Below are 15,022 nucleotides of genomic sequence, written 5' to 3'. Positions count from 1 at the left end.
AATCTCCACAGTTAGATTGTTTAGTTACCGCAGCTACAATCTGATGCTGTGAGTTTAACCTTTAAGTCTGAGCTCTGTTTGTTCATAAATGCGTCTCAGTAAACTGACATGAGTGGTGGAAGTCCATCCTCAGAAAGAGCTGAAGTGAGCTGCGGCTAATGAGGATGACTGCTGAAACGAGAAGGCATGGATGGGTACGCTGACCCACCGCAACATACAACAACATAGCAGCAACCCATATTAATCAAGAATCTAACATTGAATCATTTCATACTGTATCACTGTCATCATGCGGAAACAATGCAAAGTGACTGTAGTAACAGGTATAAAGTTGCTGTTGAGTAGTTTCTGCTGCTGACGATGATCTGAGACTGTACTTGCTAAACAGACCATATGAGAAGGTTGCCATGGGGATATTGAGATCAATTAACTCCATTGTGGGAGACCTCACCAGGTCTGATCCTGAACACAGTGGAGTAGGAATGCCATACACTGCCTGCTCTGGTGATTCTGACAAAGACCTGATCACTTTCACCAGAGCGCCCACTGGTGTTTGACAGGGGAAGGACGACCCTGAGCGGCTAGCGCATCAGATTTCCTTCACTTTTTGACTTGTTAAAAACTAGAACCACAGCCGAAGCGACTACAGCCGATGACTAACGTTATTATGCTTGTTTAGCCGACCTGGATGTTCTTGTGAGCCTTCAGATCAGCCTTCTCTCCTCCCCTGCATGAACATGCAGTGTGATGTAATTATGCCAGGATGGAAAAGGTTCGTCCTATTATCCAAATGTATCACTCTGGACGAGGTTGTTTATTGGGCGAGAGTTTCTCTGTCTGCTGAGGCTGGGATGGGTAAAAAAAAATTCAATAAATCCTAAAACCACAATGATCCGTTACTTTTGGGTAATTAAGGATTAATTAACGATAATGAATGTGTGTGATTCTTCTGGGTTAGAGCAGAATTACTTTGTAATTATTCAGGGCTTTCAAGTGATTTCTGCAGACTTTGAAGTGCGAGTGATTATTTATCCATTCATTAATTAATGAATTTATTTATTTATTGCACGGCGGTGAGGGGTGGGGTCAATAACGCTAATCACCTGTAATCCTTTTAATGTCTCTCGCTTTGAGGTGCCAATACACAAGCCGAGCAGATTCAGGACCGCGCAACCCTGGAGGAGGAAGAAGAAGAAGTGTTGGGGCTGCGGGAGGAAGACAAGGGGTGGGTGGCCGGGTCGGGACACGACGGTTTGCGGGGTCATGAAACCACCTTTGCCTCTTAATGACAGTTGATGCTTCCAGAACCGGACACACCGTCATTAAGACCAGACCCTGGGTCGTGTTGGACCGGAGCAGGCCAGGCTCCTCCTCGCTTCTTTCTGCTCCGGACAGCTCCCCAGGTGAAGGGGAGATGATAAAGACGGGTGGAGGGGGTGTGGGGGGGATGAGAGGAGAGAGGAGGGGAGTGAAGAGGGAGGACGGGGGTAGATAAGGGTATCCGCTTTTGTTTTGCAGGAAAGAAAAAAAAGGGGGCTTGTTCTTAGCAGAGCCTTCTGGGTGTGTGAGTGCGGTGTGGGATGGGAGCAGAGAAAGGAAACGCGGAGCTTCCAGCCTTCAGTCCTGCCACAGAGCGCAGCAGCAGCAGCAGTTACAGGAGTAGGGGAAGCATCCAATCACAGCGGCAACACTGACGAGACAGAGGTCGGTGGGCGAGCACCCAGCCGCGGGCTCACACTCACCTGAAGGCCGCAGATGAGGACGCGGTCCTGGAGGAGCTTTCTGACAGCGCGGAGGAGCTCTGCGGCGCTTCATCCAAAACTTCTTCTTTCTTCTTCTGCAAGTGCACTTAGACTTTCTTCAGCCGTGACTCGAGTCATCAGTTTTACTCTCATCAGTGATTTTTTTTTTTTTTTTTTTTCATCGTTGCAATTTCCTCTCTTAATTTGCTGGGGTCGGGGGGGGGGGATGCAATGGTCGAGCGTGAGCCGCGCTGTCAGTACCGCTGACCTTTGGAGGATTTCACTGTAATCTGTTGGACTTGTCGACTCGACAGGAAGCCTTGGAAGAGCTTTGACTTCTGCAGCCCCAAACGGACACCTGCCAGTAATTAAAAAAAAAAAAAATCCCGGAGGGTCGGTCAACCTCCATCCATCCATCCATTCATCCATCATGCGGGCCGTCCCATCCAGACTCCGCTATCTGTGAGAGCTTCCCTCCGTCTCTCCTGTATCCGCTGAAACATCACATGCCTGAATGAAATAACCAACTAACTCTCCGCTTTCTTTTTTTTTTTTGTAGATTTCTGCACCTGTTTGTGTTCTGCTTCTATGCTCAGGTATGTACCTTGTATAAAAATTTTAACGTGACCACCAAACTAGGATTTATTTGTTTTATTTATTTATTTATTTATTTATTGCAAAAGCCATTCAGATATGATGCAGTAACGGTGCACCATAACATTATGTGATGAAACACTATCTGATGGCTCCCATGGCGGACAGCGGGTCTCACGCCGGCCCTGGCAGACGCCTGGCGGCCCATCGGGCAGGAGGAGGAAATGATTTAGTGAAAAAAAAAAAAAAAAGAGGCATCAGGCAGTGTGCGATTTTATCCTTAATTTGGATAAATTCATATTTATCCAGTGTGTTTTCACCCGAATAATCCAACATTGATTCAACAAAGTGTTTTTCTCTCTCTTACTCTGTGTGCGTGTGTGTGTGTGTGTCTGTGTGCGTGTGTGTGTACGCACGCTGAGGCGGACATTCTCCTTACGCACAACCTGTAATCACAAAGTCCGTCCCTTTGGACGCGGTCACCGTCATCTGGCGGATTCTCTTTTGGAAGTTGTCATAGCAGCTTGTAAAAAGCAAAGAAAAAAAAGAATGAAAGAAAGACAAAGAAAACAAGTTGTTTGTTCTCATTACATATAACATTTCGTTGAAAAATGCTCAAAGTCCTGATTATAATAATTGGATCTGTTCAAATTTCTAGAATGTTTTTCAACCATTTTTTCTGTTTGTTTTTTTTTTATATATATATAAATCAAATAGTAAAATGGCCTAGGTAGTAATTGCATATAAAAAAGAAGCAAGCACTGATAATTGTGATGCCGTCTTAATTTCTGACAGGTAACCAATCAGTCCCCGCCTAATTTCACGCAGCATGTAAGCGAGCAGAGCAAGGTGACGGACCGGGTGAGCCGCAGGCTGATCCGGATCTACCAGCTGTACAGCCGGACCAGCGGCAAGCATGTGCAGGTCCTGCCCAACAAGAAGATCAACGCCATGGCCGAAGATGGAGATGCGCACGGTATGAACACTGGTTCTTGTTACTGGTACTGGTTTTATATATATATGTGTGTATATATATATATATATATATATGTGTGTGTGTGTGTGTGTGTGTAATTATTTTTTTTATATACATTTTTTATTCATTTGCAGAAAATGAAAAATTGTCAAAATAGATGCAGTGTTCATATTGATTTAGAAACAACAATGCTAATGTTTTAACTCAGGAAGAGTTTAGAAATCAATATCTAGTGGAATAACCATGAGATTTCCAGTGGGGTTCAGTGCAGTGGTATCTTTTTTTTTCCAGATCTCTGTGTGTGTACTTTCAGTCAGTACAGAACATGTGTGCATAAAAGAATTGAGAAGTCTTCTGACACCTTTTTGAATTAAAGTTTATTTTTGGTTCCTCATTCAGTAACCTAAAGGTACACAAGCCATTAACTACCCAGGTGGAGGGAGACGTTCTGAAATACGCGCCGCAAGTTATCTTTGGTGCTAGAAGGTGATCTGCAGAGATTCTGTATGTCTGGCAGAGCCATTAGATGTTCTGCCTCCTGAACATTTCCTGCATAGCTTATCTTCCCTCTGCACCCCCACCTTTCACCCTTGCTTCTTGAAGCAGGCCGGGCAGTGTTGTTGCACGCTGAAATCCGCATGGCTCAAGAAATGCAGAGGTTAGCAGTGTGCTTGGTGTTCCTTTTAATTCAGAGGTCTCCGTACAAACCTGTCTGGTTGCCGGATGTCATTTTGTGTTAAGCAGCAGGAAGTGTGATGGAGACTTTGTCTCCAACATTTTGGTTTTGTTGGTCAATACTGTGCTCTGCTCTAACTGCTGGTTCTGACCTCAGCTGGAACTCGTACTTAAGTGGGTTGGCCATGACAATCCTCACTTTGGTTTCTAGCTGATAGTTTTATCTAAAGTCTCGGAGTAGGTGTGATCTGTGAAACATCTGGAAAACAAGTGGAATATGTGGATATGCGGAATAATATGAAACTGAGGCAGGATACAAGATGTTGTTTTTCATTCCAAAAAGTCTTGACTTTGTGCCTGTTAGAATCTTGTCATGCTATGGAGATAAATGTGACAGTTTATGAGTGAGGCAGGCGATTCAGGGATTCTGAGCGACTCGTAACCCGCTGCTAGAATTGTCTCTTCAGCTTTCAAAGAATCAACAGGCACATGGTTTTATCATTTTGTGGGAATTTCAGCTTGCATAAATCTCCAGGAATGCTCCCATAGGTTTTACACAATGTCTGTGTGTGTGTGTGTGTGTGTGTGTGTGTGTGTGTGTGTGGGTATGTTTGTGCAGGTCTTGAAATTGTCGTTCATGTACATTTTTCTTTCTTTCAGCATAGGACTCATTGATTTGCATTATGTTGAATTTTTCAGAGATAATTCAAAGTAGGCTTGCTGAAACCTTTAATGCACCGCTTTCTAAACAAACTCATCTTTCTCGTCTTCCTCAGCAAAGCTCATTGTAGAGACCGACACGTTTGGAAGTCGAGTTCGCATCAAGGGAGCCGAGACGGGCCTCTACATCTGCATGAACAAAAAGGGGAAGCTCATTGGCAAGGTGAGGACAAGAGGCTGGCCACCCAGCTGAAGCATGGAGAACAAGCCGACGGCTCGCTGTGGCTCTGAAACCTCTAAATGTTTAGATGAGAGTCGATATCGAACTGTTTGGACTAGTGGAAGGAAAAAGATTAGGGTTGCCTTGGGAACGATAACCTGAATGAACAGGTTTAACATGTCACTATGGTGAACTGCTTAAGATCTAAGAGACAAGAGAGGTATACTGTTAAATGATGGCCTGCGGAAGGTAGTGTGATTTACTTTAATCGACCCCCTCCTTTGCTCTTGTTGTAGTAGTAGGGGTCACTCCTTTTTTATTAGTGTCAACTACTCCCCTGGCCTTAAGAGTTCCCCTTCAATTAGAGGAAACATGACAGGTCTTTGAGGGGCATTATAAATAAAATGTATTTTTTTTATAATTCTAATAATTTTTAATCCAAAAGCCGAAACACTGAACACACTATACCTTTATGTCAAAGTATTCACCTGGCGGATCCCTAATGAAAGCACTGAGAGGCAAACGTGGAACAGATTCAGACTGCAGTTCAAGCATTCAAGTGTCCATATTGGAGTTTAGTTTGGGATCGGCACACGATGCTCTGTTGGTGTGTGTCAGAAGCTGAGGTTTATGCCAGCACCCTACTCTCACTGCGATGGGCTAATAAACAGATTCCCCCACCTTTTCCCACTCACCCTCCACCCACCCAGCACCCTGCCTCAAACACCATCTGCCCCAAGCTTCCATCCCAGTCACAGAAGACTCCGGCCTTAGTGTGTGTGTATGTGTGTGCGTGCGCGTGTGTGTGTGTGTGTGTGTGTGTGTGCATGCACGTATGAGCAAAAGACACAAAGAATGAACATGCAGTTTGGGACGGATGTATGTTTGTGGGTTCATCTTGGCTATTTTTAAAGCACCCTTTGCCTAAAAAGGTGGGTGGTTGTTACAGTAGGCCAGAGCAAATTGACATCATCTTACTGTATGTTTTAGTTGTACATGACGGCTCATGTCAGTGACTGAAGATGCCACATAATTCAAACTTTAGTCAGGGTTTCCCTCAGTGTATTATAAGCCTGGCAGGCCACCAGGCTTTATTTGTGCCCCTACCAGGCTAAGCATTGCTTATTTATTTACGTTTTTTCGGGGGGGGTGGGGGGTTATGTTTGCATTTTTTAAGATATTATAATTGGTGTTCAGGTGTTAATCTTCCAATCTTTGAATAACACATAATTATCAAGTGATATTTTCAAATTTCCTGTCCAGTTTTTAACTCAAAAACACGACGGGCCGCTGGATGAATGACTGCCCTGGCGCCCAACCACCGGGCTTAGCAAGTTTTCTGGGGGAAACCTGCTTTAACCATCTCTGAACTGTTCTGTTGGTCTGGAGTGTATTCAAAATCAGCATCAGAGAATGGCTGTGATATGTTGGAATTTATCAGTGGTGGCAAGATTTACCTACAAACACAACAGTAGATAAAACTGGGAGTAAACCTGACACTTCATGTTAATAAAGGCCTTTTGGGAGGAGAACCTGCATCTACCCTAAAAGCTTTATAGAGGTACACTTAAGGCGGGGAAAGAGTCGTTGCTTGCTGACACTGCCCATCACTCTGATCTGTAATGACTGTAGCATCTGCTCCCTGTGTGTGTTTTCATGTGCATGTGAGTGAGCATGTCCAGGTGTCTCCTTTATATACCTGTTGTTTCCATCTGCAAATCTCAGTCAAGGATTTTGTAATTGACTTTCCTGCAGGAAAACGGACAGGGCCGCGACTGCATCTTCACCGAGATTGTCTTGGAAAACAACTACACGGCCCTGAGGAACGCCCGGTACGATGGCTGGTACATGGCCTTCACTCGCCGCGGACGGCCACGCAGGGGCTCTAGGACACGCCAGCACCAGCGTGAGGTGCATTTCATGAAGAGGTTGCCGAAGGGGCAGCAGCCCACCCATCCAGGTCAACATCGGCCTTTTGACTTCATCCACTACCCTTTCAGTCAAAGGACTAAACGCACGCGGTACTCTTTACAGCGCTGAGGTGCAATAGAAAGACCCGGAAACAAAAAAGGGAGGACAACAGAACTTAAATATTGACTCAAGTACCGAAACATTATGAGTCCCTCTCCAAAATGAACCTTTAGATATTTTTTCATACTGTATCCTAACTCATAGCTTATTTTCAAATGTTCTCAAGTGAACAAAGGAAGTTCATGGGCATAAAAGAATAAGAAAACATACATATAAAAATCTATTTTTGTACTCCAGACTTTTTTCTTTAGCGCTGAGAATTTCTTTTCCTTTTTCCCCGTCATTTGTCTTGTTTTCAGCATCTTTGTAGAGTGTGTCGTTTTGATTTGTTGCGTATCATTTTAACTAGAGGAGACGTTGTTTTTTTTTGGACTTTCGCCTGCCGCTCAAGGAGACTTGAAGGACCCTGAGCGGCCGCACTGCCAGGAAACGCTGAGTTTACGGACACACTGTGAGACACGGCACTGCAGAGCGCAGGCAGCAACAGCACGGGGGGGGGGACACTTTGGTGTTCAGGCTGTGTGCCAGACGCTTCATCTTTACTGGATTCATTTAAGCAAACAGAGCGCTCATAGCATATTATGGGACGATGTGGCAGCTATAATTTATATTAACAGGTTTCCTGATCTGATTGTAGTGACTCATGTACAAAATGTGTTTTATCCGTTTTTGCCCCCTCACCTTATGGATTCTTGTTTCACTCTTTATGTCTGTTTTTATACATATATAAATATATTTTTATTTGAGGATGTGCATAATAATTTTAAAGATGGAATATTTATTTAAGAGGTGTAATAAATGTACATTAGGACACTGACATTAAACTCTTGTTTGATACATGCTTGCTTGGGACTCATATGTGAAAATCTTCACAAATCAGCGGCTAGCCCATGTTTCTGTCCTTCGAGCACAACCTCAATGGAAGTATTTAAAATAGAAAAATCAACTTTATCTTCATTGTTGCAGTGTGCCGCAACAATGAAACGTGACAAGACATCAACACGAAATTGTCTTCATCCTCTTCACATGGTTGAAAAGTTGTCTGGACATGAACACCATGGCTGTAGAAGGAAGGCAATGATAAGAAGAAGTTTTCTTTTTGTTTGTTACTCCATCGACAATTTATTGCTATTCTTATAAATATTAATAATTACCTAAAGTAAACATTGATGTAGTTTTTGTTGCTCAACAAATAGTTTCCTGATTGACCAAGCTCTTCGATGTCTTCCAGTCCTCACCACAGACATAGCACCAAAATATATTAAGGATCTGCTATTATTGTATTTTAAAACAATCACAACAGATCCTTAACTCGGGTCTAATAGTTCAAGTATCCTCTGCATCCCCAGAATCTGAACCAAATATGAAGATTCAGAGTATGTGTTATACGATTCCCTGACCACTAGCTCATACATGGACTAGTCTGCAGGTGTAAATTAGCACTAGAGCTATAACCTGGTATCATCTCTCCGTTTTCAGGTTAATGCATGTTACACTCTGTCCCAACTAGAACTAGACTAATCTGAAACTGACTTTCAGTAAACTACAAAAATGCTGAAACACTTCCTTTAAATCAGGCCTATAAAGCTAGTTTTTAGATGTGGGTTTGATCAGTAACTACTGGAACATCATCAACCATAGTCTGTCTTTCAACCACTGCCCTATAATTTTTTGGCTTGTTTTTTTGTTTTGTTGTTTTTTTGGCATTTTCCTTGTGATTATGTAAAAAAAAAACAAAAAAAAAAACTCTACATTGCCTTATCCAGATCAACCATCTGTATGCTTTGTCTTCTCAAACCCACAGTCAGTCATGACCAGTGGCGAACGGACACTCACTCACACTGAGCCGTTCGTCACTGTGAGTTTCTCAATGCGAAGGGGAGTTTCCCTTTCTGCTCTCACTGCATTGCATGCTCAGTGTGGAGGATTGCTCCGAAGTCAATGACACTGCAGGTGACTGTCCACTGTTGCTACACGCTTGTGCAGGAGGCGCAAACGATGCAAGTCAATGACTACTTGCAATCCGCTGGGTTTCCTCAGTTTGGTCCTTAGGAGTTCAGTGGCCTCTATCATTCATTACTGGAAGAAGTTTGGAACCAGCAGGACTCCTCCTAGAACTAGTCAGCTGTCTAAACTAAACGATCAGGGCAGAGATCAGGGCAGAAGCGCCTAGAGGAGAGGTTGTCGGGGAAAACCCAACAATCTGTCCTCACGTTGTCAGAGATCCAGCATGAGGAGACAGAGATCAACTTCTTTAGTGTGAATGCCAGGGGTTATGGCTCATTACCAGGCCAACACCATTCCCTACACCGAAGCATGGTGGTGGCAGCATCATGCTATCCAGGTGTTTTGCAGCAGCAAGAACTGCAGCAGTTTACAGAGAAGCTAAGCACATTAATCGAGGATTAATGTGCTTAGCTTCAGACTTGGGCGATAGTTAATTTTTTAGCAGGACTGCAATTCAAAGCACATAGCCTTGCTCTGAAAGGAGTGACTTTAGAACGGTTCTGTGAATGCCCTGAAGTGGCCTAGCTGAAGTTCAGACTTGAATGTGATTCAACATCTGAACATGGCTGTGCATTGTTGTCTCCCATCCAACCTGATTGAGCTCGAGGAGAACTGCAAAGGACTGAATGGGTGAAACTATCTAAAGATAGGCGAGCTGAGCTTGTGACATCATGGCCAAAAGGACTGGAGGCTGTAACTTCTGCCAAAGGTGGACGTACAGATGATTATACAAAGTCTGTGAATACTTGAGCAAATGTGATTTCTTGGTTTTCTAATTTTAATAAGATTGTAAATAAAATTCTCAAAAGGAGTTTTCGACATGCATCACCTTCATGCATTTTTGTTGTTTCCATCATCTGCATCTGTTGCTTTGGAAATAGAAAACTGGATGCAGATGAATATATTTTGTGCTTTCTTGACTACGCATTGAGTCATAAATATAAATTTAGGTTGAAGTACATTCATATATTTACCATCCATCCATCCATTTTATTTCACCCTTATCCTTCAGTGGGGTTGGGAGGGTTGCTGGTGCCCATCTCCAGCTAACGTTCTGGGCGAGAGGCGGGATACACCCTGGACAGGTCGCCAGTCTGACGCAGGGCAACACAGAGACACTATAACCTGGACGAACAACCATGCACACACACACTCACACCTAGGGACAATTTAGGCCAATTAACCTGACAGTCATGTTTTTGGACTGTGGGAAGAAACCGGAGTACCCGGAGAAAACCCACGCATGCACAGGGAGAACATGCAAACTCCATGCAGAAAGACCCCAGGCCGGGAATCAAACCAAGAACCTTCTTGCTGCAAGGCAACAGCTCTACCAACTGCGCCACTGTGCAGCCCTATCATATATTTACCAAAAATCTTTAATATTTGGCGCTAAAAATTTTAGAATGGCTTTCAACTTGACATCACTAAGTCCCTTAGTTAGGAACTTAGTCATGGAACAACCCAGGGACATGTAAGATTGTCGTGACATGAAAACTGCTGGAAGACCATTGTCTCTGTCCAAAGCGAACCAAGTTTTACATCACAATGTACTGGAATAATAAAAGCAAAGCCCTACTTCCAAGTTGGCGCATTCCTTCTGCATGCTGAATGTGCACTTACAGCCGTAAATGGACTGAATGTATGTGGTGCCTGGACTGACCACTCACAGCGCTTCACAGTAGAGCCACATTCACCCATTCAGGCTCACGAACACACAACATTACACAGATTAGTGGGCAACTTGGGGTTAAAACTGCGGTATATAGCTTTTGTAAAAATATGTTTTTTATGTATTTGTTGAAATCATCACTATATCGTGGCAATATAATAAAGATAATCTGTGAAAAAAAATTGAGCGCCTCTGGTTTCCCCCCTATGGTTATTTGCACAAATGCAATGCTCCATCAGAATCAACCAATCAGAGCCAGCAGGAGGGTCTTATGGCGTATCAATCACCCTGGTGTACACACTGCTCACATCCTCCACCTTTCTGTCTGCTATGCTGATTCACCACGACATAGCCTGCCAAAAGCACTCAGGCAAGTTAAAGTTTTCCTGGGATGGTTCGATGTTTCTTCGCCACTTTCACATGAGCGAGACTGACAATGTCCAAGACGTTATTTTTGTTTTCACAAGTGTCTTTACACAGCAAATTTGGAAGTGTTCCATCAACTCCTACAGAGTTAAATTCAACAATTTGAAAGTGTCTATATTGGTCCACTCTGGATGGTGTAGAAATGACACTTTTGAAAGTGTTATTTGTGATATAGTTGAATCAACACTCACAGTAGTTGAAATTAAACACACATCAGTGCTGACTTACTCAACACTAGTGTATATTGTCAAAAGTTAACACTATGAACGTGGAAGTCATACCAGCCTGTCTGAAGAAATGTGTTGAAGTCATCATAACAGGCTTCAGTCACCAACATGACACACTAACAATTATTGTATTCAGGTGTGGTGCAGCAGGGGCACATCTAAATGTAGCAGGACTGTGGCCCTCTAGGACTGGAGTTTGACACCTGTGGCTTAGATCAAGCCAACGGTCCAGCACAGCCACTCCCCCGTTTTGCAGTCTACAGCCAAAAACTTAAAGAAAACGACCTCCTCAGCTAAATAATGTCAACTCAAATGGCCTCCAGATTTTCCTGACAGTTTTAATGTTTGTTTCAGATAATAAACAGTCGTATCGTGATATCCAAACAAATAAACGTAGGTTAAGTGAACGTAGGTTATGTACTGTATATGAATCGATACTCTTGTGTAAATGAAAAAGTAATGCCTCCATAAAAAATAGTCAAAAACATGATCATTTTAACATGGACCTTACCTTGTTATAATAAGCTCCACACAAGACGCCATACTGCTGCCTCCGCTCCCCAGGTAAACATGTGACGCAGTAGCGGAACAAGTCGGCGTCGGCCGGGGGGCGGGGCTAATGACCAGGCCCAAATAATAAAGCTCATGATAATTTAACTTTACAACATGGACATGCCCGCAACAGCGGAGCTAACAAGTTTCATCACCAGAGAGAGCGACTATGTCATTTTGAAGTCCATCTGACATGAAGTACAACAAACCAAGAGAAGAACAGAAACACCAGGTTACTGGTCACTAACGATGAAACAACACAAATTCAAAACATGTTAACGTAGTCCGTAGAAATGCTCTAGCTAGTTTGCCATTTGTTGCCAAGTGACTGATGATGACGTTGGTGACAAGCTTTACCCAAAATGCACCTGGACCCATTAAGGATGACTTATTTGTAGTTTTGTGTGTCATAAAGTTAAATATAAGAGTGAAAATGAAGCCAGTCATGTAGCACAACATTTTATTCAATATTTTACACCCCCATGTCATTAAAATCAGCCAATCTGGTAAAGTTTTTAGCAACTACGAGTCAACAATGGGGCACCCTACTATGTAACCTACTGGGATATGGTACACAGTTTTCAACAGGAGAGGGCTCTCCTTTTTCAAGGTTTAGTCAGATGTGATTAAAAAAGAATTGAATCCTTAAAGGAATACCTCCCATGTGGGCCCACTGTACGTCCAGGCCAGGGTCCTGCTGCAACCCCCACCCTACCTGTAGCTCCTTCCCTGAAGTGATGTCACAAATATGTTACAATTGTGGGAGGAATTGAGTTGGTTGGTGTTACTTTAGAAATCAACACTGGACTGGATTGCTTTTTCTTTAACTCTTTGGAACGTTTTAGTGAGTGTTAGGGAAACTAACACTCATGTTGTTGAATTAACACTGTATTTTAAACATACAACACTTAAACTGGAAATCTAACACTTTTGAATTTGCTGTGTAGATTTGGTTTGTACTCTGTTATAGCTACTCGAAGCAACTCTTTCACAGTAAAAATGATTAGACTTGTTTAAGTCTAGTAAAAAGTCATTCACAGACACACAGAAAACTTTTGAGCTCTCTGGAAAGTGTCTCATGCAGGACATTTTTGAAACAATTCACTTGGATGGCTCAGATTTGTATCTATTTGAGGGCATTGTGGCGACCTCTACCGCTTGCATACTCTACACTTTAAACATTATTTTGATGTAACACCCCAAGATCATCACTGGGCCCCTCTTAGCCCTCTTTAAAAACTTCCTGGATTAACCTCTGCTCAATAGTCTTAAGGAGGTTTTTAATATAAACATTGACATTCACGCATTAATACTTGTAAATATTTTTGATCAAGAGCGCTTTCTGGAGATTGTCTCACCTGACAGGTGGAGGAAATCCGCATATTTATCCCAGATCTAATACATTTTCATGTATCCCGCTTTCTGGAACGGGGTCCATGTCGCTACCTACAGCTCCAAAGTATTTATGCTCACCGTTTTTTATTTGTTTATTATTACTATTATTATTGCTGGATTGTTGTGTTGCCCTTGCCTTAGTTACATGTCTTTTCATTCATTATTTAAGCTTTTAACAGGATTCACCTGGTGATGTTTTGTCTGCATGGATCCATCTCACCCTGACAACATGACAGATTTCAGATATAATATATAATCTGAAATCTACAGTGCAACACAGGAATGCTGAAGCTGCATTGCCTATCCCTTTGAGAGGCAAATTTAAGTCAAGGAGCTGAACATAGTTAAATATCTTCTGTGTTTGATTTTTTTTTTTTTTTTTTTTTTTACAGGTGAAAAAAGTTGATTTGAGTTTAACGTTTTTGAAATGGTAATTGCTCATTTAGTCTTACAATTTTGCTGTGAGTTTTTGTTGTTGTCTTGTTTTGTTTTTAAGTGTATTTATAACAATACAACTTTACTTTCCAGGGAAGAGTGAAGTAAACCTGTCAACTATCACAGGCCTTCCCAGCTAAAAGCTCTAAATCAAACAGTCTTCACAACACTTGACATTAATCCACTTAAGTCCTTCCACACTGGATTAACTAGGGGATTTTCCACTGAGACCAGATCCATGTCAATGTTTTGGGAATTTAACGACTGCCAACATGTAAGGGGAAATACAGAAACAATAACCAGGTTGATAGAGTCTGAAATAAAAGGTAGAGTTTTGGACGAAGCGCACGTTTAAAGGCGTGGGTTCGGAAACCAGATTTGCAGACAGCTTGAGAGTAAAATCAGGTGGCCCTAAATAGGGCCGCTGTAGCCATAACGGCCCCCACAGTGTCAGTAAGTGTAAGTAAAGTCAGCCTCAGAGAAGAACTGAGTTGTGGGAAAAATCACACCTTCTGTGTCGCCAATGCTGCCATGCAAATGTGGAGCAATTCTGGTGCTGAAAACTGGGTGTAAAGTAGCTTTCATCCATTTTATTGATCCCCAACCGTCGTACTTAACCCCAAATAAACAAACAGAGCTACCTTCTTCATTTGCGTACGGAGCAATTTAACCCCCCACCTTCGACCTCCCCTGTGGAGGCTGCAGAATAGCAGCGGTGACCAGAGAACGCGACCCTGACTCCCTAAACCGGCCCTGAATGCCTCACACTGACACAGAAGCCGCCCTCATCAAAAAAGCACTTCTTCCAGCTTTCGGCAACTCGTGGTTCACTGTGAAGCACTCAGAAACGTGAGGGTGTGAGCGGAGAACCATTGTTTGGTCCTTAAAGACTTGGGATTCTCTGATTGTGATATTTCTGGTCATTTATTCTTTGCTGTTTTCTGTTCAACGTGTTTTTATTGGTTTTCAGCATGAAAGAGGAGCAAGAAATACAAACAAACGCTGCTAAGCTCAAATTTTTGTGGCAAATATGACAACAGAAAATCACATCAGCTCAGAGGTCATCAGTTATTTGTCCTTTGTGATTTAAATTTGTGACATAAAGGGGACTTATAAATATAATTTATCATTAATATTATTATTTATGTTGAAAGAAATTAAATGAGTTGTGATGAATACAAATGAAAGGAAATGTTTTCAACTACGTTTTAAAATCAGTTTCATTTCTATTTTAACTTAACACGTCAAACGTGCTTTTACCTGTGCAAAAATGATGAATGAATCCTAACCTATGTATCTTCACTGCATCAAGGCAAAACAACTTAGTAATCATAAATAAACCATTACTGGATGAGCCTTTGCACAGAAACAGATTTGACACGATTGCCAAAGTTTAAAATGAGAATCCAA

At 42.4% G+C, this 15,022-nt stretch overlaps 1 protein-coding gene across 1 annotated transcript; it reads left to right on the top strand.

Moving 5' to 3' along the window:
- Positions 1-631: 631 nt before the first annotated feature.
- On the top strand, positions 632-7,735 carry fgf8a (fibroblast growth factor 8a). Its single transcript, XM_008428934.2, has 6 exons — positions 632-1,403; positions 1,519-2,204; positions 2,302-2,338; positions 3,132-3,312; positions 4,764-4,870; positions 6,623-7,735. Exons 2-6 carry the CDS (start codon positions 2,173-2,175, stop codon positions 6,905-6,907), a joined length of 642 nt encoding a protein of 213 aa, XP_008427156.1. The 5' UTR covers positions 632-1,403; positions 1,519-2,172; the 3' UTR covers positions 6,908-7,735.
- Positions 7,736-15,022: the final 7,287 nt, after the last annotated feature.

This window comes from Poecilia reticulata, linkage group LG15 (assembly GCF_000633615.1).
Source record: "Poecilia reticulata strain Guanapo linkage group LG15, Guppy_female_1.0+MT, whole genome shotgun sequence".
Taxonomy (NCBI): Eukaryota; Metazoa; Chordata; class Actinopteri; order Cyprinodontiformes; family Poeciliidae; genus Poecilia; species Poecilia reticulata.
The sequence above is the reverse complement of the archived record's forward strand: the minus strand, read 5'-3'. Positions and strand labels throughout refer to the sequence as shown.